At 51.9% G+C, this 26,680-nt stretch overlaps 1 protein-coding gene across 1 annotated transcript in view; it reads right to left on the reverse strand.

Moving 5' to 3' along the window:
* Positions 1-26,680, reverse strand: part of Pcsk6 (proprotein convertase subtilisin/kexin type 6) — a 93,332-nt gene that overhangs the window by 21,590 nt on the left and 45,062 nt on the right. Inside the window, exons 7-13 of the mRNA XM_048369047.1 lie at positions 23,669-23,841; positions 19,789-20,001; positions 17,585-17,685; positions 15,551-15,654; positions 14,428-14,545; positions 7,326-7,514; positions 4,550-4,686 (exon numbers count right to left, since the gene is read on the reverse strand). Of these exons, the coding sequence (XP_048225004.1) occupies positions 4,550-4,686; positions 7,326-7,514; positions 14,428-14,545; positions 15,551-15,654; positions 17,585-17,685; positions 19,789-20,001; positions 23,669-23,841 (1,035 nt within the window). The remainder of the gene's footprint in view (positions 1-4,549; positions 4,687-7,325; positions 7,515-14,427; positions 14,546-15,550; positions 15,655-17,584; positions 17,686-19,788; positions 20,002-23,668; positions 23,842-26,680) is intronic.

The following is a 26,680-nucleotide window of genomic DNA, read 5'->3' on the forward strand; positions in this document are numbered from 1 at the left end:
CACCTAGGGAAGTAGGCCTCTACCACTTCCCCCAGGCTGGATTTCGTAAGGGAACCAAATGGACCAGTTCCCAAAGTCTATGGTAAAAGCTGCATCTGTCTTAGCAGGTGATGGGTGGGGGGTGGGAGGGGGGAGGAGGAGGAAGAGGAAGAAGATCAGCATTTCCAGCTCACCATGATGTGCTCCGGAGGCAGTTCTGACCACGCCCACATCTCTCAGCCAGTAGCTGGTAGAGGTGACATGGGACCCAGCCTGTGGGCTCCAGGGCGGAATGCCACCCACATCCTGGCATGGGTTTTGGAATCCCTGGTACTGCTGCTGGCTGGCTCACTTTCTTGATATCCACCTCTTTTTGGTTCTTACAAAAGTAGATCATTTTCCTTCATCTCTTTTCAGGGCCCTTTGTCTATTCTTGTAGTGAGGTGCTCTGTCTCTCAGTGATTTATAAATGCTCTTTCTATATCAATGCCACCACAGAGTCTAAAGCTCTATTTGTGGACATTTAACTTCATTTCACTTTTTTCTTTTGTGCCAGTCATGGGGCTTGAAGGCTATCCCTGAACTGTTTTTCTTGCTCAAGGCTGGTACTCTACCACTTGAGCCACAGCTCCACTTCTGGCACTTCGGAAGTTTATTGGAAAAAAGAGTCTCATGGGCTTTCCTGCCCTGCTGGCTTCTAACTGTGATTCTCAAATCTCAAACCTCAGCTTCCTGAGTAGCTAGGATTACAGGCGTGAGCTACCAGTGCCCAGCCTCTTATTTGTAATTAGCCAGCAAAAATACAACGGTGGAGTTGTGGCTCAAGTAATACAGACCAGCTTTGAGTGGAAAAAAGCTCTTGAGTTCAACATTCAATACTGGCACACGCACATACAAAAATATAGAAACCAACATTTATGTTGGAAAGACAGTTGTTGATGAATTGCTACGACAGGTTGGCTACAGATCAAAGAGCTTGGCAAAAGGCGGAAACATCCTCTGAGAAGCAAATGGCGAGATGAAATTTACCGTCTCTGCAGTGTCTATTTATTTGAAAGTTGCCTGTGTGCCTATTTTCCATCAGTCAAATTTACAATAAACTCATGTGACAGTATTGCTATCTATCTCTACATGAGTTCAGATATAGACAGTCATAATTTTCCCCAGACTGGGGAAAAACATAGAAAAACAGGGGTAGGGCTGGGGATATAGCCTAGTGGCAAGAGTGCCTGCCTCGGATACACGAGGCCCTAGGTTCGATTCCCCAGCACCACATATACAGAAAACGGCCAGAAGCGGCGCTGTGGCTCAAGTGGCAGAGTGCTAGCCTTGAGCGGGAAGAAGCCAGGGACAGTGCTCAGGCCCTGAGTCCAAGGCCCAGGACTGGCCAAAAAAAAAAAAAGAAAAAAAGAAAAACAGGGGTATTATGGGGTGCTTCAAATAACATCCAAGTAAAGAGGCTGCTTAAGTTTGAAGAACTACCAAGTTCAAGGGCAACTTTTACATCTGGTAGAGCCAGGGGATTCAAAGTGGCCGCAGGTACCCGGCGCTTCTCGGCTAAGTTATTGGGGTACGTGGGGGTACGTGCTTCCTCTCACATTGCAAAGCTGGCAGGGGCAGGGGTGCTTACCGAAGAAGACACCAGAAAGCCAAATACATTTACTCCCTGGCCCTACACACACCAAGTGTACCAGCTTCCAAGATAGACTCGTTAAAAAGCCATGTGTGAATTACTCAAGCTTGTCCAAAATGTTTTACAAATACTTTGCTAAGTTTAACATCTTTTTTCCCTGTTTTTTTGTTTGTTTTTTTGCCAAACAGAAGTTTTGTATTTTATGTGAAACTCATCTGTCATAATAATGATTTCCTTTCCAAATGGCTGGCCGCTTGGTTTGGCAGCTTTTTGCTCACCATTTCATTCTATCTCCATCAAAGTGAGGCTCCATCCAGTCACCCCCCCCCCCGGCCCGGAACCTGCCTCCACCAGGCACAGAGAAGGTATGTGCAAACACCAGGCACAGGATTTGTATCTTGTGGTTACCCCCCAAAGAATACGGGGTAAACAACTTTGTATATAGCTTATCCATCATACTGGATACTATAAATCATCCAGAGAAACAGTTTAAAGCATTCTGGAGATGGGTTCAGGTTGTATGTTAATATTATGCCGTTTCATATTAAAAGATAAGAGCACCGAAGGATGCTGATTCCCTTGGATGGTCCTCTAAGCTGAGGGATGACAGTACATGGTGGCTTTATGGATTTCTTTTAATGGGCCATCCACACGATCCCCAATGTATCTGTCTGTTCTAGTACTGGTGCCATACTGTTTTAATGGTTACCACTTCAAAATATGTTTTAAATATCCGGATTTGATTTTTTTTCAATGTCTCCAGCTACTCTCTGTGCTCGGCCTTCTGGCAGGTCGTCATCTAGGCCAGTCTTCCTGATGTCTGAGTCATAGTGCTGTGGCAGGGGATTGTGCCAGAATGGCAGATCCACAAAAAATGGATGTCTCAATGACACTGCATCCTCCCAGGCAGGAGTAGAGTGCGTCAGGAAACAACATCTAAGCGCCCATCTGCTTCTATCCCCAGGGCTTCCTGCGCTGCTTGTGCTCTACTGGGGAAACAGCCAGCACCAGCCCAGCCTAGCCCGCCCTGCCACCGGGAGTTCTTCAAAGTCTCTCCAATGTCCGGGAGAAGCAGCGTCTCAGGACAAGTGGGCTCCTGGGCTGCTCAGGACAAGGCACCGAGAGCTGTCCATGCTCATTCGATCGTCTTCCAAAGACAATCTGTGAACTACAAACCTCCCACCCACACAACCCGGAGCCAGACACCAACACCGCCAGCCTCCGAGCTAAAAAGGACAGGCCGCTTGCTGGGCGAGGGAAAACACACTCCCTGCCAGGCTGCAGGGCCGTGGCCCTTGGAGACCAGGGGGATCAGCGGAGGGACCTCTCCTGGTGGCATCACTGCTCAGAGCCCAGCGCAACTTCGAGCCCTAGGTCACGTGATGTGCGTGCCCCACCCCTGGTGTGAGAACGCGCAGTGGGATCAATGCACACCTGGCAGGTACGTGGTGGACAGGCCTGCGCTGTCGCTTTCTGCCCCCGGCTCACAGGAGCAGAGGCTGGTGAGCTGGGAAATGTGTGCATGAAGCTGTCCGTGGTCATTCCCGGGACGCTGAGCGGAATTCCCAGCCTCAGGGACTGAGCGCCACGGTGGTGGAGGTTGGGAAACGCAGCCAGACTTCTGGGAAGCTGATTTAGGAGTGGGGCGGCCTGCTGCCTGAGGCCTGCCACCGATCGGGGTGGAAGAATCCCGTTAGAAACGACCCAGCGGGAAGGCAGGCGAAGCTGACAGCACCCACTGCCTGGCTGCGAAGCAGGATTCCTGCTTCCATTCCAGAATTGCCTCCTGGAAATCAGGGATCCCGGAAGGAGGAACCCCACCCCCCTCCACCCGTTGGTCTAGGAGCAGAAGAGGAAAAGGGATGACTAATTTCTTCTTGGTTTTAGCAAATAGTTTTAAAAACGAATAACATAAGCCGAGTTCAGTCTGGCAGGAGGTAAGAGTTATTCACACGAGTACATGATTCATATCGCTTAATGACTTAATAAACCCCAGGTCTTATCCAAGATTTCCAAGTAGGTTTTACACAGCCTACCATTAAAACAGAGCACTAAGCTGTTTTTCCATTCCGTGTGTGTGTGTGCGCGCGCGTGTATGTGTGTGTTAATATCCTGGGGCTCGGGCTTGAACTCAGGGCCTCGGTACTGTCCCTGAGCTTTTTTTTTTTCCCCTCCAGACTAATTAAAGCTCCACTTCTGACTTTTTGGTAGTTAATTGGAGATAAGCATCTCATGGATTTTTCTTGCCCCCACTGGCTTTGAACTGTGACCCTCAGCGTCCTGCATAGCTAGGATTATAGGCGTGCGCCAGCAACAACCGGCTCCTTCAATTCTTCATTGGATTGAGACACTAGACCTCGCAGGTTGACCAGAGCATCTCAGTGCTGGGCCAATCCCGGGTCACGTGACACTGGGCGAGCGGCAGGTCCTCCCTCCCCCGCCCCCCCACCGTGACGCTCATCCAGCAGTGCTCCAGGGTGCATGCAGGCCTGCGTCTCTCCTCACCCAGACACCGACTTACAGAGGGTCCTTGCTACCCTGGAAGAGCTTCCAGACTTCCTGGGAACAGCACTCAGTACTCAGTTCTTTCGGCCGCTATCACCCAAACATCCCTCATCCGTTCTGCTACTCAGCGCTTTCTGAACATGGCCGTCTCTAGACATCTTTGCAGAGAATCCACCATCTCAACCTCTCCCCAGTCTGAGAATCTGCCAGTCGCGGCAGAAAAAGTCTGACAAAACTCCATCTCTAGTTAACCAGCAAAAAGCTGGACTGGAAGCATGGCTCAAGTGGAAGAGCACCCAAGGTTATCGAGAAAGCCACGCATCCGCCTATACCCACATCAAGGATTACCCAAGGCATCTGTGGGTAGAGAGAGGCTTGGGATGAAGAGGACGGGAACGGGCAGCCGTCCCGACCTGCGGGGGCAGCACTGACCTTGCTTGTCCGGGTTGCGCACCTGCGAGGGCAGGTCTTGGATTTCTAAGGTCCATTCGCCTTCCGCCTTCTCTCCCCAACAGTGGACGGTCATGAACTCCCAGTTTGTAAATCCCTCGCTGGAAAAGTCCAGCAATCTGTAGGAGGAGACGTGGTGTTAGGGAAGGAGAGGCCCCGTCCCCGAGGCTGGTGGTGGGACGAGCTCAAAGAGCTCAAAGAGGGCTCCGGCCTGCAGACTCCTGGTCCCTGCTGAGCTGGCACACCCCAGTTTAAGTGCACCCCGGGGTGGAGAGAGCAGAAATTAGCAGAAAGCCACAATCCAGTGCTGACCTTGCTTCCTGGACGCACTTTCTTTTCCATTCTTGCAGCCCGGGGGAACGAAGAGAAGGCCCTGTGCACCCTAGGAAAGTTCTCCATCCCCGAAAGCCAGCCTCAGCCCAGCCCCTTCGTGTAACTGACAGCCTCGCTTTCTATTGGGAATAAAGGGATCTCTATGGTGTGGGAGAAACTGAAGCACAGAAGCATCATGTGACACAAGATTCCAGTCTCAATGTGAATGCAGGGGGCACTGAACATTTCAAGTATGAAGAGGTTGATGGAAGGAACGTTCTGCAAGGAAGGGAAGAGGTGGGGGGAGGGGAGCACCTCATGCTTTCTTCTAAGAACTGCCAAGGTCAGGGCTGATTTTCACACACAAAGCCAAGTGGAACCTAACACACTTGGGGAACCAAACAAGGACCAGCTGTCCCGGAAGTGCTCGGGTGTTTGGGAATGGGCACGTATCCTTACTGGAGGGCGCCTGGCCCATCCCGGAAAGATGGGGCACACACCAGAAGGTAACAGATCCTAGCATGGAAATCTCGATACAGTCACAACATCTACCGCAGGAGAGGAAAGAAATAAAACAGCTCCCCAAGGCTCAAGTGACAGCCAGGTGGCCTCAGGGCGGGGCTTCCGAGGGCTCGGTGGCACGGAGGTCCAAGGAAACCCACAGGGCCTGTTCACATCCCGAGGGGAGACACAGGGAGGAAGGAAAGGCAAACGGAACTGTGAAGGAGCAGGCTGGGGTGCTGGAAGGTTCCTGCGGGCCAGAGGACTAGACTGACCTCAACAGGAGGCAAAGGGCAGCCAAGCACCCATGCCGAGCATTTTTTTAAATTTTAACTTCATTGTCAAGGTGATGTACAGAGGGGTTACGGTTACATACATAAGGTAGTGAGTTCATTTCTTGTCATACTTGCTGCCCCTTCCTCATTTTTCTCCCCACTCCCCTCCTCCCTGCTTTCTTTTTTACCTTCCCAATGACCCATGCCAAGTTTGTTTTTTGTGTGTGTTTTTTTTTTTTTTTTTTTTTTTTTGCCAGTTCTGGCGCTTGGACTCAGGGCCTGAGCACTATCCCTGGCCTCTCCCTGCTCAAGGCTAGCACTCTGCCACTTGAGCCACAGCACCACTTCTGGCCATTTTCTGTATATGTGGTGCTGGGGAATCGAACCCTGGGCTTCAGGTATACGAGGCAAGCACTCTTGCCACTAGGCCATATCCCCAGCCCACGAGTATTTTTTATCTACATTATAATATTCAATTCTTTCTTTTTTTCTTTTTGGTGAGTGTGTATGTGCCATCCTGAGTCTTGAACTCAGGGAGTGGGCACCGTCTCTTAGCTTTTTTGTTCAAGGATAATCTTCTTCCGCTTGAGCTGCAACTGCTTCCTGCTTTTTGCTGGTTCACGGGGGATAAGAGTCGCATGGGCTTTTTTATGTGTTGGCTTGGGCTAGCTTCAAACCACAACGATCCTCACTCCTGAGGAGCTAGGGTTACAGGCATGAGTCATTAGCACCTGGGCACATTCAAGTCTTTCATTTACTTATTTATTTAAAATGTTCTGCCGTCCTGGGGCTTGAACTCAGGGCCTGGGCACTGTCCCTGAGCCTCTCTGTGCTCAAGGTTACCACTCTACTACTTAAGCCACAGCACTACTCTGGCTCTTTCTGTTTATGTAGTACTAAGGAATCGAACCCGGGGCTTCACTCTACAACTAAGCCACATTCCCAGTCCACATTCAATTCTTTCAATTCTTGTAATATTCTGAATGTTTAGTGAGGGGTGAACTGTCATTTCCAGCGATGGGGCACGAGCTCCGCTCTCCAAGGGGCAGGCCCGGGACTCTGTCTTCGCCTGCCTGTCACCTGCTGCCTCCTGTCTCTAAGCGTCGCCCCCCCCCCCCCTCCTGGCCCGGGCTCTGCCTCTGTCCCAAGGGCTGCTTAGCACCTGCCATCACTTCACGGCGTGTGGAAGATGTGACTCTGGAGGCTGCCAAGGACCATGCAAGAAGTCTCACGATTTCTGAGCCCGTGTCTGGGCATTGATGTTTAAAGGAGAGAGCTGCAGAGAATAAATAGCCCAGGAAGTCCTTCTTCACATCCGACCACAGGCCCGTGGATTAGAGCTGAGTATGGGGCCAGGCCACAAGGGGGAGGGGGCAGCCTAGGGCCATGCTGCCACTTCAATGCCAAGTGAACAGGACAGCCTATGACCTTCAAGGCGCTTCCAAGGTCAATTTAAAAGAAAAAAAAATCCAAGCAGGACTCTCAGGAAACGCCAAAACAGAACAAGCAACAACTCCTCCGTTGTTTCTAGAACTATCTGAAAGGCAAGGCTGTCAAGAGCCACTCCCTGGGGTCTACATGTGAGGACCAAGAGGCACGAGACTCCCTGCAGGTCCGCGCCCCCCCCCCCCCCCCGCTGGACTCGCCTGATGGGGTCCCCACAGCCTTACCTCTTGGCCAGAAGTTGCGACCTGGTCCCCGAGGGAGAAGTCAGGTGGATCTGGAGGTCGCCCCGGCGCGGGTGCGAGATGGAGATGCGGGCCACCACGTGCTCCAGGTAGACCACGCGCTGGTCCGAGTGGTCGGCGCAGGCGTGGGTCAGGGCCGTGGTCCTCAGCACGTGCGCTATGGGGATGCTCCTGGAGGGGGGAGAAGGGCTTAGGTGCCTGCGATTGTGAGTGTGTGTGTGTGTGTGTGTGTTGGTGAACTCAAGGCCTAGGTGCTCTCCATTCACGTTTCTGCCCCAGGCTGGCACACCTCTGCTTCTGGTTTCCTGGTGATTCCTTGAAGAGAAGAACTTCGCGGACTTTCCTTCCCAGGCCGGCTTAGAACCGCCATCCTCAGATCTCAGCCTCCCGGGGAGTTAGAAGGACAGATGTGAGCCGCCAGCGCTGGGCTTGGCGCTTGGTAAGCTCCCGCGTTCCCCGGCGCGGCCTCGGGGACTGGGGGCCTGCGGGGAGCAGGGCTGTCTTGCACACTCGGTTCTGACACTCTGGCTCTTGCATTGGCTAAGTGAGAGGTAAAAGACCAGGTTTGTCCTGCGGGCCTGGGCTGCCCCACGGGGCCAGCTCACGTTCTCCACAGCCGGCCTGGCTCCGTAGGGCTTCCGCACCTACTCCCCCATTTTAAGGTCTAGCCTTGGACACGGAAGTCCCAGAGCTGACCCGCAGCCTGTCTTTCCGGGCTGACTCGGGAGGGGGAATGCAGCTCATCCCGGGACAAGCAGGCCCACTCTGGAGGCGGCCCGGCTACCGGGAGACGGAGCCGGGGCTGGCGGCTCGTCCGCTCTGCCTCACCCTTCCTGCCGTGTCATCTTTGGCGGATCGCCCCGTGGATCCACACCCCAGGGGCCAACGTCGCGGGAGCTGATCTGCACGACGTCCCCCACGCACCCAACCGCACGCGAACTGACTCAAAGACGGGGCTCACAGGGGTGGTCCTCAGGCTGTGACCCCTTCCAACAAGTAACTGACAGGAAGCTGAAGCACGTCCTGTCCTAAGAAGGATGGTTGACGAGGAGGGGACAGCCGGGCACCGGCGGCTCACGCCTGTCATCCTAGCTACTCAGGAGGCTGAGATCTGAGGATCATGGTTCGAGGCCAGCCCAGGCAGGAAAGTCCATGAGACTCTTATCTCTAATAACCTACTCAAAAAAGCCAGAAGTGGAGCTGTGGATCAGGTGGTAGAGCATTAGTCTTGAGCACAAAGAGGCTCATGGACAGTACTCAGGCCCTGGGTTCAAGCCCGAGGACCAGCCCCCCTTCCCCCCCAAAAAAAATAGATGGGGACAGATGAATGGAGAGAGGAAGGGAGGGCAAATATAGTCACAATATCCAGTGTACCTGTGTGAAAATGGAATCGGGTAGGGACAGGGAGGTGGGGTTGGGAGCGACAGGGAGAATGAGGGAAGGGGTGATTAAGCTGCACTGTGCTCATAAAATGACATGTGAAATTGAAACTCCTTTGTACAATGATTTAAAGAGAGTTTAAAAAAATTTAATTAAAACGACAACAAAGCCAAGTGCACTGCACTCCTAGCTACTCGGGAGGTTAGGCTGTAAGGATCATGTTCAAAGCCAGCCAAGGGAGGCAAGTCTGTAACTCTTACCTCCAATTAGACAGCAAAAAGCTGGGAGTGGAGATATGGCTCAGGTAGTAGAGCACCAGCCTTGAGTGTTCAAGTACCACCAAGACTGGGCCCTGTCCCTCTCTAGTACCACCCCCTCACCACACACACACACACACACACACACACACACACACACACGTGCGCACGCGACTGGGCCCTGTCCCTCTCTTGCCCTGTGATGAGAATGATGTTTCTCTTCATAACCTAGGGCCAATTTTACTCCAGGATAGAATGGAGAAGCACAAAGCTCCAATCACCCAGGATCATCTGACACCCGAACCCCATGCCCAGCGCAGTTCCAGACTGTCCAGGCCATCCATGACTCCGGGCTCCCATAGCTCACCTCTCTGCAGAGCCTGGCTCCTCAGCCTGACCATTTACCAACCGAAGAAAGCCAGCATTCTCTGGCAGAGACCCAACCGCGGCTCGGCTGTACATGACTAACTCCCTCCCCTCCCTAGCTGGCATTTAGTTCGTTATGGGGGTGCTTTTCCTCCACCATGCCCGCCTTTCCTCTGGGGAGACTCCGAACATTTGCTCAGAAGCTGTCAGGAATGACATCGCTTGGCTGTGCTGGCCTGAGTCATAAAAAAACAATCTAAACAGTTAGAAATGGTGAGGCAATTTCCTCTGAGGCTCTGTAAACATTCGAAAACCCGCTTCACACACGCTGTAAGTTGCTTTAGAGGTGCTGGCTTTCCCATGCTTTACTGTCTCTTTACTGGTCAGTGGGCTCCACGGCTGTGGCAGATGCAGATCTGAGTTCTTCAAAGTTCTCGAAAGTTCCAGGTGCTGCAAGGCAGGTAGAGAGCGCCACCAGACTGCCCACCCAATCAGCCCTAGTGCTGGCGTAGTGGTGGGGGTGGGAGAAAGCTCCCTGGTGTGAATAAAGAGGTTCACTAAGGCTCCCCCTTCCCTGGGGCTGCAAAACGTGGCGTGCAGGCAAGACCCTGAGACCCAGAAATGACCCACTCTCAAACTCCAGGCAGAATAGCAAGATCGAGTTCACACACACACACACACACACACACACACACACACACGCCATAACCAAGCTTTAAAATACTGACTGACCTTACCCAAATCTTTTTTTTTTTTAATTGGCTAAAGGAGCAATCATCAAACTATAACCAGAACTAGAATCCCACCAAGGAGCCTGTGTGTGAGCACACATGCATGTTCACGTGTGTGTGTGTGCACACGCACATGTAAGCATGCACACCAGTAAGCAAGCTAAGTGTGTAAAACCCTGAATTCAAGTCCTGGTACTAGCACAAACAAACAAAAAGCTAAGGTCACTAGGTGCCTATGATTCTGCTAAGAAGGCTGAGCACGGCAGGGTGGTCGTTTGAAGTCAGCCTAGGCAGAGAGGTCTGAGAGGGACTCCATCACCAAGGAACCAGCCAAAAGCTAGGCTGGAGGTATGGCTCAGGGGGGAGAGCACCATCCATGAGCAAGGAAGCCTAGTGAGAGCAGGAGGCACTGAGTCTAAGCCCTGGAATCAGCAAATAAACAAAACAGAAGAAAACAACTCCTAGGATGCATTAAATCTGTTGACCTGTTCTCTGGTTAACCTGTCTTTGGTGTGAGGATGTCAGTCATCACCGTGTATGTTGCCCCTAAACCCCTTCTGAGCAATAGTTCAGGAAAATGGGGTGATCTGTTCTAATTCACAAGGGCCTGCAGGGCTATCAGGAGGCAGAACAAACATCACAGTCCTGTATGACTGTCCCCAGAACAGGACTGCATCCATAGCACCTAGTGGGTTTTGAGGGGTTGCCCAGCAATGTGGTACCTGGGTATGTTGAGGGGTCCAATGCCTAGGAGAGATGCGCTGGGGAGGGAAAATGGGTCCCCACTGGGGCTGGCGGGCCTGGGTCCAACTCCCAGGAAATCCACCAAACCAGCTGACAGGGCCGGAGGGAGGGGGGCTGCACGTGGCCAAGGTAGGAGAAAGCCAGGGCGGAGCGCTTTCCTGCCCTGGGAGGCCACGTGCCCAGGCAGCAAGGGGGCACGAAGGGACGCGGGGACAGGCCCTGAGGGGGGACAGGCTCTGAGGGGGACAGGCCCTGAGGGGTGGCAGCTCACTCTGCTTGGCCTGGATTTCTAGAGAAGCCAGAAAGCCTGCGTGGGGAGGCTGAGCCCCTGCGTGGCCAACCCCAACCCGGCTTCTGATCTGTGTGCCTCCGGCTTGATCTATAAAGTGAGGGGACAGGTTGTCCCCAAGTTCTACACCCTGCTTGGAGATTTTGAAAGAGTTAACACATGTAAATCAGTTGGAAAGATGCCTGGAGCTTAGTGAGTGGCTGTGTAATTGTTATTCATTATCCGTCATTCACGGCTCTATGTCCTGATAGATAAAGTTGCTTGAAAATGCACATCAGACACACTCTGGTGTAATGAGATTCCAGAAAGAATGAAATATCCGGAAAGAAAAGAGGAGGCAGTTAGTCTAGAGCTAATTCCTGAACATCGCTAAATAGATTATCTGCTATACAGATAATCCTTCCTATTCAAAGCAACTCTGTGGCTTTGGAGACAGAAAGCTGTGTGTGTGTGTGTGTGTGTGTGTGTGTGTGTGTGTGAGAGAGAGAGAGATAGTAATAGAGAGACACGGAGTGTGTGAGACAAAGACAAGAACGAGAGACAGAGAAAGAGACAAAAAGAAGAAGAGACAGAGAAAGAGAGACACAGAGAGAAAAACACACTAGCTTTAAACAATCAACAGGCCAAACTGAACTGTAAATTCTGTCTGAACAGACAGCACAGCAAAAGCTTGAGCCATGTACTAAGTTCTCTCGGCTCTATGTTGATTTAAAGAACCTCTGTCCTTTTTTCAGCCTTAAATCAGGACAGAATACATCACCATTCCATGCCTAGTAGTCTGGATTTTTAAAGAGGGAAAGGAAGCAGTGGCTAGAAAAAATTCCAAGACCAATAAGACATTTAATAGTCACGCCTCTTAATTCTCTTTTTCACTTGAAGAAAGGCTATATGAAGTCTTAAATTTTCATCCATCTCCACATACTACACCCAGCTTGGAAAATAATTCTGCATGAGCTGATGTCACAGGTCATAATGCTATTTGCTATCCCTCGGCCAAAGGAAGGCTGCAAATGGATGAAAATGATTTGTGCCCAGGAGTGGGGAAGAACATGTTTGATCTGCATGTAGAAATCTCATAGCAAGTATGGCTTGAATTCCCCTCAGAGGACTCTTGGCACAACATTGTCTTTCACTGGCAAAATGCACCTGCCTTGTTGGACCTGAGCTGGCTCATCCCTGTAATCCTGGCTCCTCAGGAGGCTGCGACCTAAAGGATGGAGGTTCAAAGCCAGTCTGGGCAAAGACAAGTCTGCCAGATTCCATCTCCAAAGAATCAGCAAAGTGTCAGGCTAGCGGTGTGGTTCAAGTGGTAGAGTGCCAGCCAAGCAAGAGAGCAAGGGAGCCTGTGAGGCCTTGAGTCCAGGCCCCCAGTACTTAGCACTTAGCACTTGCTGAATGCTGCCGGATACAGTCTTGCCCCATGCTGGCTCTGCAGAGGGCATTCGGTGCCACAGCCTTGGTTCTCGGGGCTGGGTCTATTCCGGGGTTGGGGAGATAGCGAGCTACAAGAATCCACAGGGTGTGGCAGTTCCTCCATCTTGGCCCACCCCCCACCCCCACCCTGTTTCCTGGTGGGCTCCCCAATCTTCTCCTCACTTCAAGGGGCTTTTTTGTGTGTGTCAGGGTTGGGGCTTGAACTCAGGGCTTGGACACTGTCCCTCGGCTTTTTTTTTTTTTTTAACTTAAGGCCGACAGGCTACTATTTGAGCCACAGCTTCACTTCTGGCTTTTTGTTGGTCAGTTAGAGATAAGAGTCTCATGGACTTTCCTGCCCAGGCTGGCGTGCACCACGATCCTCAGATCTCAGCCTCCTGAGTAGCATGACAGGTGTGACCCACCAGCCCTGGCTCCCGCGCCTTCTTTTTCTGCTGTTCATCATGAGAAACAGCCGAGTCCAGGCCTGGGACATTCGAACAGTCCTCGAACGCCACCACGAGAGGAAGGAATTGGGAGACCAGGAGAGAGGGGCGGTAGGCTGAGCGGTGCCCACAGAGGGGGTGCAGCAGACTGGGGGACACTTCTTGTTCATTTTAAGCCAGGAGGGGCGAAATGAAACACTAACTCTGGAGAGGAAAGTGACCAGCAGACTGGAGCACGGGTACAGGGAGCAGGGAACCCCAGGCAATCAGGATGGCAGAAGAGCAGCCAGAGCACCCCGGATGAGGCCAGATGTGTCCCCTGGGGTGACTGTACTCACCCCAGGAACCCTCACATCCTCAGGAACCTCCAGTGATGGAGTTGGCCAAGGGATCTGAGGCCAAAAATTCCAGAAAGACCCCAAAACAGCACGAGGTAAGGATGACTTTCCTTGGAAAACAGAAGCTCCATTCTTGGCCTTTCTTGGAATTGTGGAGCTCTTAATTTCCTCAAAAGGCCAGGAACAATGTCAACCTGTGTTCCGCCCCCCCCCACCCCCCAATCTGCGCCTGTCTAGACTGTGTGCATTCACTTAAAGAGCAAAATAAGGTAAAAAATAAAAACAACTATTCGCCACCTAGGCACCACTCTGCCATTTTAAAAATGACTTCTGGCAGGAGAAGAATGCTTCTTTCAGGAGCTGCCCCGACCAGGAGCCCAGCGAGAGGGGACCAGGCAGCCCAGCGTGTCAGGAATGGGGGGCGGGGGGGGGGCTGTCACCCCTGCCCTCCTGGCATTTGATTACAGCATTTGTTTTCCAATTAAACAAAAGCCAAGGGAGGCAAAGAGATCTCCTTATCTACAGAATCACTCACTTGCCCTCCAACTTGGCCGTATACGGTTCCCGAGAGAAAATGAGTCTTGAGGAAGCCAATATAGACTTGCCCACTGGCTTGCAGGCACTGTCCTGTCTGGGTGGGTCATTCTGTGAAATTGGCTATAGGAATGATCCTTGTATAACAACCCATCCAGAAAATTCTTCTTGAATCCCTACATTGTGCAAGGCACCCACAAGAAGGACTTCTCTCTCACTGTGGCAAAAGAGCATAGTTTAAAAAGTGAAGCAAGGAAAGATTTCATATGATCTAACCTGTGTGTGTCTGATAAAGCAACTGGTTTGTGGCAGCCAAGAGCATCTGGCTAGGGCAGATCCCCCCTCCACGGGGCAACACTGAGCCTCTATAGAAAAGAATTTGATCGCAGGCTGAGTTACGTGGCCAGAAGCAGATCTCGTTCTAGCTGCATATCCACAAGAGAAAGAGGAGCTGCTCTACACGAGCTTTTGCGTGATCCTGCCTACGTGCGGGGGAAATGCGTGTGCAAACCCCTCCCGCCCCCATGCTTCCTCGCCCTGCCTTCTAGCAGTCTCGGGTGTCTGACAAGTCAGCGCAGAGCCTCACCTGGGCCTCTTGTCCGTGGCAGCCACGCATGTGTGCTGGGACGGGACAGCGGTCCACTTCTTCGCCTCCACCACCAGAGCTTCTGCATCCACCAAGCCAAATCCATAGAGATGGCTAACTGGAAAGACAGGGCCGTCAGAGCCAGCTCGCCCGCCTCCCGGCAGGCAGGCTGAGGATTCTCCCAGGATGCTGTGCGCACACCGCCTGTGACCCCTCGGGCTAGCGATGCCCCGGGCTGCAGGGCATGAGGCCACTCCCTGACAGAACCTCTGCTCGGGAGCTCGGGGCAGGAGAGGTGGCCCATGTGGGATCAAAGGAGGAGGAGGAGAGGGTCCAGAGCTTTCTTTTGGTGGTACTGGGACTTGAACTCTCTTCCTCGTACTTGACTTGTACTCTCTTCCTTAGCTTTTCGTTCAGGGTTGGTACTCTCCCACTTGAGCCACATTCGCACTTGTGGCTTTCTGCTGGTTAACGGGAGCTAACAGTCTTATGAATCTGTCGATTCCAGGTTGGCTTCACACTGTGATCCTCAGATTTCAGCCTCTTGGGTAGCTAGGATTATAGGTGTGAGCCACCAGTCCCCAGCTAAGGTTAGGTTTCTTTACAGGGGCCTGACATTATCTGTGTTCCTCCATGTAGCCTGGGATCCCGCCTCAGCCTCCCAAATGCAGGTATGAACCACCACACCTGGCTAATTTGTTTTATATATGTATCAAAATTTAACAAACAAATTAAAAAACATATATTCAAACTCATGATTCACTTTTAACGGAGCATGAACTCAGGGTTTTTCTGTCTTGGTTTTCTTACTCATGGCTAGTACTTTACCACTTGAACCATGTCTGCAGCCTGGCTTTTTGTCAGTTATTTAAACATGGCAGTCTCAAAAGACTTTCCTGCCCAGGCTGGTTTCAAACTGTGATTCTCAGATCTCAGCCTCCTGAGTCGCTAGGATTACAGGCATGAGCTACCGGTGCCTGGCTTACTTCTAAGTCTTATGATACACAATTAAGAATAGTGATTAAAGTTATTGGGAATTTCCTTCCAAGGGATTCACACCACCCCTTAACACCGCACATCATGACACCCTGGCCCGAGCCCGGCCCGCTGGGTGCCCTCGAACCTTTACGCCCGGCTCCATTGATCTTCCAGTCATTCGCCTTCAGGTGTGCGGGCCGAGACGTCTTCACCAGCAGGTGCTGGACGTCCCTCCAGGTTAGCTGGCTGCTGCAATGACGCAAGTACAGACCCGTGAGAGCAGCTCAATGACCCCAGCCACTCAGGAACCCCAGGGGGGCCAGAAGCTGGCGGAGGCTGACCCAGAGCCTGCTGGGCTCACCACCTGTCCCGAGCAAGGATCGACTCCCCAAACGCTTCACAGAGCATTGCTTCCACGCCAGGGGAAGCGGTGGCTCACAGGTAATACTAGTTATTCAGGAGGCGAAGCATCTGAGGATTGAGGCTTGAATCCTGCCGGGGCAGAGCGTCTATGAGACTCTTCTCTCCAAGGAACCAGCATAAAGCCAGAAGTGAAGCTATGGCTCAAGCGGTAGAGCACTACCTTGAGGTAAAAAACCTAAGGGACGGCGCTCAGGCCCTGAGCTCAAGCCTCAAGACCTGAAAAGAAAATGCATGGACATCTCCTTGCTTCTAAGGTATATTCGTCTCTGCAACCAGAATCCACCTTTGCACACGGATGCTCTGTAGGGCTCCGCTCTGTCCTTGGCATTCAAGAGTTGCCATTCCCAAGGCCGTATAACTCTCAGTATGAAAGAACTCTTCAATAATCACAAAGATTCTGCCAAGTATTGTGTCAACAGCAGTTTAGGTTCTGTGGCACGTAAAAGGGCCTGCTTGCCTTACAATCTGTGCACCTTGGGCTGGACAAAGCAGTATTTCTCATGCTGTTGCTAGGCCATAAGTAAAATAAGACTGGCGTTTCTTTCTTTTGCTTGATCGTGGACTCTGGGTATCTGAAGGCCTGAGCATTCTACAAGGTTGCTGTAAAATGTGGCCCGGATAATGGCACAGACAAGACACCGAGGGAAAAGGTAGAGTCCTGCTGCGTAAACCTCAATGCTGCAAGTGCAGGCTCGTGTCTTCCAGTCACAGATATTTAAATTCTCTGTTAAACGGACACAGATCTAAGACTTTGTAACCAGTCATAAATATTCATCAAGAGTTCCGACTTCACTTCTAGCTTTTTGCCAGTTAATTGGAGGCAAGAATCTCATCATAAACAGCCCTACTGTGGCTAGCCCTGAGCCTTGATCCTCAGATCTCAGCCTCCTGAGTAGCTGGGATTACAAGCTTGAGACATAGGCACCTGGCTTTGTCCCATACGTTTCTGATGAGGAGAAAAAACTCAGGAGAGCCTACAGTTTCGTGGGCAGCTCTAATGGGAAGATTGGTGGTGAAGCTGGGTTTATTTTCCACTCAATTTTGCAGAACAAAGCCCCTTGTCTGTTTCCAATGAGGAAGGAAAGAAAAGAGCAAGGACTTGCTCAGCATGTGGAAGCAACTTTCCACACAAGTAACTCATTATTTAGAATTTTTAAAAAAGGACCCGAGAACACAGAAGCTAACATTTTGGCCTAGAAATCGGAAATATTTTGCTGTTTCTCTATTCAGTTGGTAACATTTGCCTGCTATTGTCTTTAGCTCGATGCAAATCCACATGCCAGCATGCATAACGAGAAGGATTGATACATCCCCAACTTTCCTTCTGAATTCCTCCAGAACTCCTCTGTGACAAACGAGGACTGCCAAAGGCCTGGCTTCAGTGACAGTTTTGTCTAAAATTTGTTTCAGAACCATGGCTGCATGTGGAGTTAACTCTCGTGTGTGTGTGTGTGTGTGTGTGTGTGTGTGTGTGTGTGTGTGTGTGTGTGCTGGTACTGGGCCTTGAACTCAAGGTCTCTCACGCCTGCTCAGTTTTGTCACTGAAGGCCGGCACTCTACCCCTTGAGTCCCTTCTGGCCCTTTTGCTGGTCAGTTGCAGCGAATGCTGGATTTGTCTGCCTGAGCTGGCTTCCAATTGCGAGCCTCCGATCTCAGCCTCCCGAGTAGCCGGGACGACAGGTGTGAGCCACGGTGTGAAGAGAAACTTCTTATTTTTTAACAGAAAGTTAAAGAAAGAAGGGAAGTGGATACTTACTTTGCTTCTAGAGCCAAGGCGAGCATGCCAGCCACCATGGGGGCCGAGACGGACGTCCCGGTGTGGCCGTCAGTGCAGCGATGCCGCAGATCGGTGGTGACCTGGGGGGAGGGGGCGGGGCCGGGCATGCGCGTCAGGCGAGGCTGGCTCTGGGGGGGGGGGGGGGAATCCGATCCCCACACACAAACGCCCTGGTGCCCTCTGAGTGTGGCTCTGGGTGGCAGCCGCAGAACAGACCTCGGACAACTCGGAGCCTGGCTTTCCCACCAGGGGACAAGTGCAAAATTTGCTCTCAGGTACAAAATGTCAGCCCACTGTAGGGAGGGGCTCCTCCCAGGGGAGAGCCGGGGTGCTCCCCATCTGCTTTATGCTGCTCGCTGTGATAGCTTGCTATCAACCCTCCACCCATGGCCGGGCTCCAGCAACCACTCTGTAACCTGAGGATACCTTCTCCCAAGCCCCACTACTGGGATTTGAACTCAGGCCCTATACACCATCCCTTGGCCTTTTTACTCTACCACTTGAGTCACACCTCTACTCCCAGCATTTGCTGGTTAATTGGAGGTAAGAGTCGCATAGATATTCCTGCTATGGCTAGCTTTGATCCTTGATTCTCAGATCTCAGCCTCCTGAGTAGCTAAGATTACAGGTGTGAGTTTGAGATGGTGAATTCAAAAAGGAAAGGAAAGCATTTTGTAGCTGGGTGCACACCCATACGCATATGCACGCGCGTGCGCGCACACACACACACACACACACACACGCATGATTAAATAAGCAAAGGAAGGCACAGCCCTCCTTCCAGAGCTGAGTGACACATCTGTCAGCACACAGCCCGCGGTACAGCGTGTCCAGTTACACGAGCCTCAACTTGCCCTGACTCAGGCAGCAGGCCTCTGTCTGGTTTCAGCCCGAGGGTCTAATTGACTAAGACTCCAGCAAGTCGGTGCTCCAGTGAGCCAGATTCCAACAGCAATGGAACTCCATTCAGTCTCTCCCGCCCCTCCCTGTCATGCAGGGCCCCGGACTACAGCAAGAAAGGGACAGAAATGACTTCAGTGAACACCTCAGTGAACCAGCCCGGGGGGACCAGGGGGCTGGGGGGCTGGCAGTGCATGATGGGGACTGGCCTTGGCATCAGGAAGCCTGGATGTTCCCGTAGAGAAATGTAGAAATCAACCAGGCACCTGTGGCTCACACCTATCATCCTAGATACTCAGGACACTAAGATGTGAGGATCATGGTTCTGAAACAGCTTGAGCAAGGAAGTCCCTGAGACTCTTCATTTCCAACTAACCAGCAAAAAGCCAGAAGTGATGAGGTGACTCAAGTGGTACAGAGGCCCCGAGTTCAGGCCTCAGCATTGGTATACACACCTCCAAAAATGTTAAAAAAAAAAAAAAAAAAAAAAAGAAGAACAAAAACCACAATTTGAGCGTAATTCCTAAAGATGTGGCTAATTAGCAAGAGAAATGAAAAGCCACTAGTGAGTGGTGAAATGAAACCAGCTCTAGCCAGCCCCACGGCTTGATGGGAAAATGTCTACAAACAAACTTAATGACTGCTCATTCAAATTCCGCATTCGTGTAGACTGGAAACCATCCTTTCCTCCTTTTTTTGTTTTTTTTTTTAACATAGGAAAGTATGTTGGGGGAAGGAAAAAGTACAAATTACGTCCATATATTGAGACAGTAACTGCTTAAAAAAAATAAATCAACGGCTGGGGATGTGGCTCAACGGAGGAGAGGGCTGCTTACGCATGTGCCCCAGCGTGGCGAAGAAAAGAATAAAAGATAAATCACGCCGAGGGTCACTGAAGAGAGCAGGACAGACGAAGAGCCAACAGAACCCCGACACTGTAAGCAACAGAAGCCGACATGACGAGAAGACTTGGATTTCTAGAATGTTCCAGCATAAAACCCAAGCGTCCTCTTCCTGTCCTTTGACATGTTGGAATGGGACCAGTCAATTGGACTCTGAGAAATGTGACCACAGAATTTCACAGAGCTAAAAGGAGAGGCAACGAGAATGAACCCCATTCTTAAATGATTATTTTTAGATGGCTAAAACCAGAGAGGGCTTTAATTGGCACTCCTGGGCACACAGGAGCAAGGCGGGGTCCAGGGCGGGGCTGCCCAGGGACTGGACTTGACCTTGAGGCTCCACCCCCCCACCCCCCAGGGCAGAGGCGCGAGGCCACTCACGATCTTGCGCTCGTAGAAGGCGCCGCTGCTGTAGGTGGTGGCCAGCGTGGACGCGCACTCCTCCAGGTACCAGGGCTTGTGGCCGTTCTCCGTGGTGCTGCTCACCGAGATGGTGTAGATGCTGTTGGTGTAGCCGTCGCAGGAGCAGTGGTCGCCCTCTCTCCCGCCGTTCCCCGAGGCCCAGACAAAGATGGAACCCAACCCCTGCCGGCCCTAGACGGAAAGAACGAGAAGGCATCAACCATTGTGGCTGGGACCCCAGTCCTAGGGAGGGTGGTTCCTACATGGATTGGACTGTAGGCCCACCTTCTGGATTCTTCCAAAAGGGTTCCCAAACTCCCCTCTGTCCCTCACCCATTCTGGCAATGATGGCACTGGTCCACACCAGAGCCCGGGTGTCCAGGAACTCAGACCCATCGGTTCCCACAGAGGTCTCTCCTTCCCAATCCCAGGGGAGGAAATGGATGCTTACACTCAGACACTGGTTAATTTTAGAAATCGCTTTCGATCCTACTTGATAATCTCGTAGCCTTACACAGAACTGGATGTCTTAAATTCACTCTTGAAGTTCAAGTCCGCCCTGGGCTGAATGGACGGGCCTGCTCTCTATAAGCCCTATGGCACTCTACGTGGCAGACTGAAAGAACCGCAGTCCCAACCTGAAGCTCTGGGCAGAGGCACTGGGAGGGTCCCGGTGCCCGCCCAGCCCTGCTGCTTCCAACCGCCTCATTTGGCTGCCTGCATCTCTGGTGGACTTGTGCCAGTGGCTAAGAGCACGCCACAAAGGCCATAGCAGAGGGACTAGGGGACCGTGTGTGTGCGTGTGTGTGTGATCACGGTCATACGTGCCACCCAGATGTGCAAAAGCTAGGTGTGTGGAGCCTATGGCATCCAGGTGTGCCCAAGCACACGCTGGGATCTTCAGGAAATGACAGAACCGTCTAGCTATGCTTTTCTCAGAACATGGCCCCATCATTAAGCCAAGGAAAGCCATAATTACCCGCTGGAAAAGACTCATCAGAAACCAGTTTAAAGGAATGAAAGTCCAAAAACAAAGGCATCAGACCCCATCACATCCTATCCTTCGTCTACCGGAGAAGCATCTTGGAGACATTGCCAGTGTCATCTCACTCACAACCATCTGGAAGGTGCTGTCATTTGCCAAGTGGAACCGTAATCTTACGGACCCGGTGGACAGAGAATGGCTTCAAACTGGGCCGCCACGCTTGAACGGGATGTACTTAGCCATCTGAAAATCTTGTTTCTCAAAGCAGACTGGAACAGGCTTGGGGTTGTGTATCAGTCAGCTTCTATCACTTGAGCCACGGCTCCACCTCTGGGTTTTTGCTAGTTCTTGCATTTGTCTGCCTGAGCTGGCTTTGAACCGTGATCTTCAGATCTCAGAGTAGCTAGGATGACCGGCGTGAGCCACCTGCCCCTGACCATGTAATAGTTCCACTGCGTAATGCCACAACTTGATCAGATGGGCTCAGAAGCGGCCTAGTGAGGACCAGCAAAGGCTGCCATCCCCATGGGACCAGTGTGGCTAAGCCACGGTGACGTTTAACCTCCCCATGTGAATGACCAAGTCACGCGAGGTGTGGTACTCCATTAGGACTCATATCAAACAGATCACGGGGCCAAATAAGGGGCTGCTAAAGTCTCCTACCCCTGGGCCACGCCAGCTACCAAAGATGAAGCCAGATTTTTAAAGGACCGCAGGTGACAAACAGGCGGCATGGAGCAGAAACAGATGGGGCACATCAGCTTTGGTTTAACACCATGGCATTTCTGGGAAGATTTGCCATGACAGCTTTTAGACAGTTATGATTTAAGGCTCCCTGCGTGACATGTTTCACTTCAGAATGACTGGGAAAAAAATTAAATGACCTCAGTATTTTAAGGGGCCCTGACAAGAATGAAGGTGGGGCCCCACGGTTCCCTCCGCAGGTCCCTTCTCTCCTGACAGCTTGATGAAGCGGATGCTGATCAGAATCCAAGATGAAAAGATCCTTTCTCTGCAGGCTCAGAGCTTTCGTGTGTGTGTGTGTGTGTGTGTGTGTGTGTGTGTGTGTGTGTGTGTGTGTGTGTGTGTGTGCACTTAAACTCAGGGCCTCACACTTTTTCTCTGCTCAAGGTTGATGCTCTACCACTAGAGCCACAGCTCCACTTCTGGCTTTTTGCTGGTTTAGAGACTCATAAACTTTTTTGCCAGGGCTGGCTTTGAACTGCAGTCCTCCGATCTCAGCCTCCTGAGTAGCTAGGACTATGGCTGTGAGCACCGGTGCCCAGTTTCAAGCATTCAGTCTTGTCTGGGTTCCATCTATACAAACCTTAGTGGATGATCCAGGCCATGATTCCTTGTCCCTCCTGAAAGGCCTAATCCTAAAATCTCTCTCTCATCCTTAGCAATCATCTCCTAGGAACGTCAAGAGCGCCTCATCAACACCATTCAAAGCACTACATTGTGTACAGAAAACGTAAGCTCTCACTGGAGCTGAAGTTGAGCTGAATTTTTAAGATGTTTCGCTTGTCATCAAGCGTGGGATCCAAGCGAGCTAGGGGGTGGGAGAGGGCGTGGAGTCATGGAAAGACGTGATTTGCTTATTCCACAGCCCCCCGGTGGACAGCCAGGGTCGTGCCTGAATCTGCCAGGGCTCCCGCGGTCTAGCCCATAGCTCGGCACATGGCCGGGCTTAGGTGGCCAGTGAAAAGGCGGCCCAGTGTTGCAGGTGTGTGCCTGAGGGCACATGCTGTGTGGTCTGCTGTCTGCTCTCCTCTCCTCCCCTCTGCTCCTCTTCCCTCCCCGCCCCTCCCTCCTTCACAGACTGTTGGAAATCATGTAATGGGCATGACTTCCCCCCAAGTTCTTCCTCTCCCATCCTTCAGAGAACACCCGGGCCTCCTGTGGAAACTCAACGCTCCCTGCCAACACTCCGCAGCCACATCTAATGCTGCGGACTGGGCCTTCTGGGGCCACCTTGAGTCTCCTGCGGGGAGCCCACAGTTCTGTCTGCTCGCTCCAAGAAGCTGTCCTCACTCAAACCTGCCTTGCCTCGCCGCCCGGTGTGTGAAAACAGCCCACTTCCACTTCCCCCGTCTCGGCCTCCAGCCTCTCGAAGCTGCAAGATCCAGAATGGGCGAGAGGCACCTTCCGGCCTCCGCAGGCTCTCGCATGTGGTAAACGTACAACCTAAATATTCTGGGTTGGGCGGCTGGATGGTGGCGCTGGGCTTTGGGGCTCAGACTCTGGCTTTCTGCTGTGGCAGGACGCTGGGTTAGTAAACGCTTTCAAAGGGCCCATGGAATAGCTCCATGCTGGGGATCACTGTGGGCAGGGGTGCCAAAGCCCAGAGCATCCGTTCCCCTGCGGAGTTCAAGAATTCCAGCACAAGCCAGGTGCTGGTGGCTCACGCTTGCAATCTTAGCTACTCAGGAGGCTGAGATCTGAGGATCATGGTTCAAAGCCAGCCCAGACAGGAAAGGCTATGAGACTCTTATCTCCAATGAACCACTGGAAAACCAGATGTGAGGCTGTGGCTCCAAGTGGTAGAGCGCTAGCCTTGAGCAAAAGAGCTCAGGGACAGCGCCCAGGCCCAGATTTCAAGCCCGGAGACTGACAGAAAAGAAGAATTCCAACACTGAGGGTTGGGTGGGCGGATCCCAAACTGCCCCTCCCAGGAACAGGCAACAGCTCCGGCCTAAGCAGTTAACTTTCCTGAGCCCCAGTGGCTCGGCCCTCCCTGGAGTACTGAAGGAACGCCTGGCCAGGCCTGCTTCCATCTGGGGCTGGTTCTCTTGGATACTTAGCTGTTAAAATGTCCCCCGTCCCTCCCCGCCCTGCCCCAGGAGCTCCCCTGTAACTCTGGGTTACTCCCACCTTTTTAATGCCATACTCGAAAGCCTGTTTAGCCAGTCGGCCGGGGCCGTCCACCGTCTTCCCGTCGTCATCTGGCCCCCAGCTGGAGCTGTAAATGTCGATGTAGTTGGGTTTGATGCCCAGCGACTTAGCTTCAACCACATCAGTGACATCGCCGTCCAGCATGCGGATGCCTGAAAGCATGGGCGGGGGGTAGGGGCGGGGAAGGAGGGCTGGTCAGTGCTTGGATCCCCACATCCACTATGGGCTGGGATACACCAGGGCACTGTGCCATGGAGCTCCTCCCGCGTCACTTCAGGAAGTCAGGAAGTGTGCTCCTCTCTGCTGGCTGGTGTGCAAGACCCGAAATGACACCGCAGGCCACGCCATGAGATGCTCCCGTTGCATAGCAACAATAAAGGAAAACCAACTCCTTCCAAAAGAAGATGCAAAGTCTCCCCCAAGTACCATGATGTCATGCTAGGCTCTGGTGGCTTGCACCTGTAATCCCAGCCACTCGGAAGGCTGAGATCTGAAGAGTGGGATTTGAAGCCAGTGGGGCAGGAAAGTCTGTGAGACTTTTATTTCTTTTTTGGGGTGGGGGGTCGGTTGTGGGGCCAGCTACCACCAAACCAGTGCCCCTCCTAATCCTGAATCTCCTCAGGCTGTGTACTCATCCTGAGTCCTCTCAGGCTATGTACTCATCTTGAGTCCTCCCAGATTGTGTACTCATCCTGAGTCTTCCCAGATTGTGTACTCATCCTGAGTCCTCCCATGCTATTTCCTCATTTTGCATCTTCCCAGCTGTTTTCTCACTTTATATGTACATGTGCATCCTGCATCCCAAGCTGCTTCTGGGAAGAAAAGTAAACAGCCCTGACCAAATCTCTGTTGGCGTTTTTTGTGGGGTTTCTTTGCTCCATATTTTGATTGGGGAACTGAATCATGTTCTTTTCCTTTCATAAACATGGAACTGTTAAGTACATAACAGCCAAATTAATCCGCGACATACAGCGATGAATTACGTTAATTCACGGAATTCAGTCTCATTAGTGATTCCATTAAGCAGTTCAAGCTGGTGAGTGTTTTAAGAGGACCGTTTAAGCTCTAGATGAATCTTCAAAGGTCTCCGGTGCCTTTCACATGCACTGGGAAGTGATTCGTTTTCGGAGGGGTGGCTTGGTATTAGAAGTCCGTGCCTCAGCCTTTCACCGCCCCGCCCCCCCAACATTCTCATCAAAGGCTCTGCTTACGGGGCCTCAGCACCCCATGGCTCTGTGGCAGCCATCGGGAGGTGCATAAGGAACAGCCACAGCCCCTTCCTTGCGGCCCTGGAGGGTTGTGTCCTGTACCCCAGGTTTCCCTGCTGCAGCCCCTCCCTCTAAGGCCCGGCTCCTCAATGCCGCTGGCCGCTCGGGTCAGGGCTCTGAGATGCCCTCACAGGGCTGCAAAGGGGAGCTTTGTCCTCTGGGGGTCCGGAAGCAAACGTGACAGAAGTGAAGACTAACAGGTAAGTCTATGTGACAGCCCTCCGGTGACCTTTCTTCAGGACAGGACTTATTTCCCCCTGCCCCCTCGTCAACTTCAGGGGCTGGCTTTCTCTATCTCAGGGGGCACCTCCTGCACATGGTGTAAATATAGGAGTACGTGCTCCCTCTGACTATAGCATGCCATGTCCCAAGCTGCCAGCTTAGAATCGCTGAGCCCCTGGGGAGTTGCTTCCTGGCCCTGGCCCTCTTCCCACATATAGGGTCCATTACAGAGCCAGTCTCAGCCTCTGCTGGTCTTTCTCTACTATCTGGCAATAAATCTGGCTGTTAGAGAGCAGCGTGGTTTTCATTCTTATTTATGTTTCTCTGGCTTTGTGAGGAGGAGACAAGGCCACTGGCCACAAGGCCCCTTGTGACTCACTCTTCCCAAGAGGGCGGGGCACAGGGTGCCACGCAAAGCCTCATGGGAAGCTCTAAGGTGGCACGGGATGGAGGGGAAACATGGAGTTTTATTGTGACTTCCTTGGGCAAGGCGGACTGGTTGGGAATATTCAACAGGATCTGTAGTGTAGGGACTGGTTGATGTCGAATCTCGAAGGCCCGCAGAATCATGGTCAAGGAGAGTCCATTACAGGACACAGCTAGCAGTGTGGGCTCTGTACTGATTGCTTGGCATAGGAAAGATTCACTCTATGGTGACTTGTTAAGAACTGGCAAGCACTGGGAGAGACAGTCCCTTATGGTGAGCGAGAGCCCCAAATGTCAAAGCATCAGCGTACAGAAGACCAAAAAGTCCTAGTCACACACCAGTGGCCCAAGCACGTTAACCCTAGCTACTCAGGAGGCTGAGAGATCTGAGGATCATCACTCCAAGCCAGCCCACAGTGGAGGTGTGGCTCAAGTAGTAGAATGCCAGCCTTAAGCAAAGATGCCAAGCAAGAGAACAAGATGGTGGCACAGGGTGTATTTAGAGGCTAGAGACAGCTCTGTTACTATCATGGGTGTTTAATGAGAGTTGGAAGATTTTTTTTTTTTAATGTGCCAGTCCTGGGGCATGAATTTAGAGCCTGGGCACTGTCCCTGAGCTTTTCTGCTCAAAGCCAGTGCTTACCACTTGAGCCATACCTCCACTTTCAGCTTTGTCATTTGTTTTTGTTTTGAGTGATTAATTGGAGATAAGAGTCTCATGGATTTTCCTGCCCAGGCTGGCCTCTAATCATGATCCTCAGGTCTCAACCTCCCAAGTAGCTAGGATTTTTGTGGTATAGGCATAAGCCATGGGTGCCTGGCCAGAATTTTACAAAAAGCAACTGTCAAAGCTTTATTTGTCCTAGTATGGCCGTTCATAGAGCAGGATGTGCTGTTGTTCTGCTGGGGGAGGAGGGTACCAAAAAAACCCAAGCAACTCCCTGTGGACTCATTAAATTTGGGATTAGGGAGTAGAATTTGTTACATGCAGGAAGCTGAGATCTAATCCCGTGTGCTGTTCGTGGCTCCGGCATTGCCTTTCATTTGCTGAAGGTAAAATCCATTACTTGTCAAC

This window comes from Perognathus longimembris, chromosome 20 (assembly GCF_023159225.1).
Source record: "Perognathus longimembris pacificus isolate PPM17 chromosome 20, ASM2315922v1, whole genome shotgun sequence".
Taxonomy (NCBI): domain Eukaryota; kingdom Metazoa; phylum Chordata; class Mammalia; order Rodentia; family Heteromyidae; genus Perognathus; species Perognathus longimembris.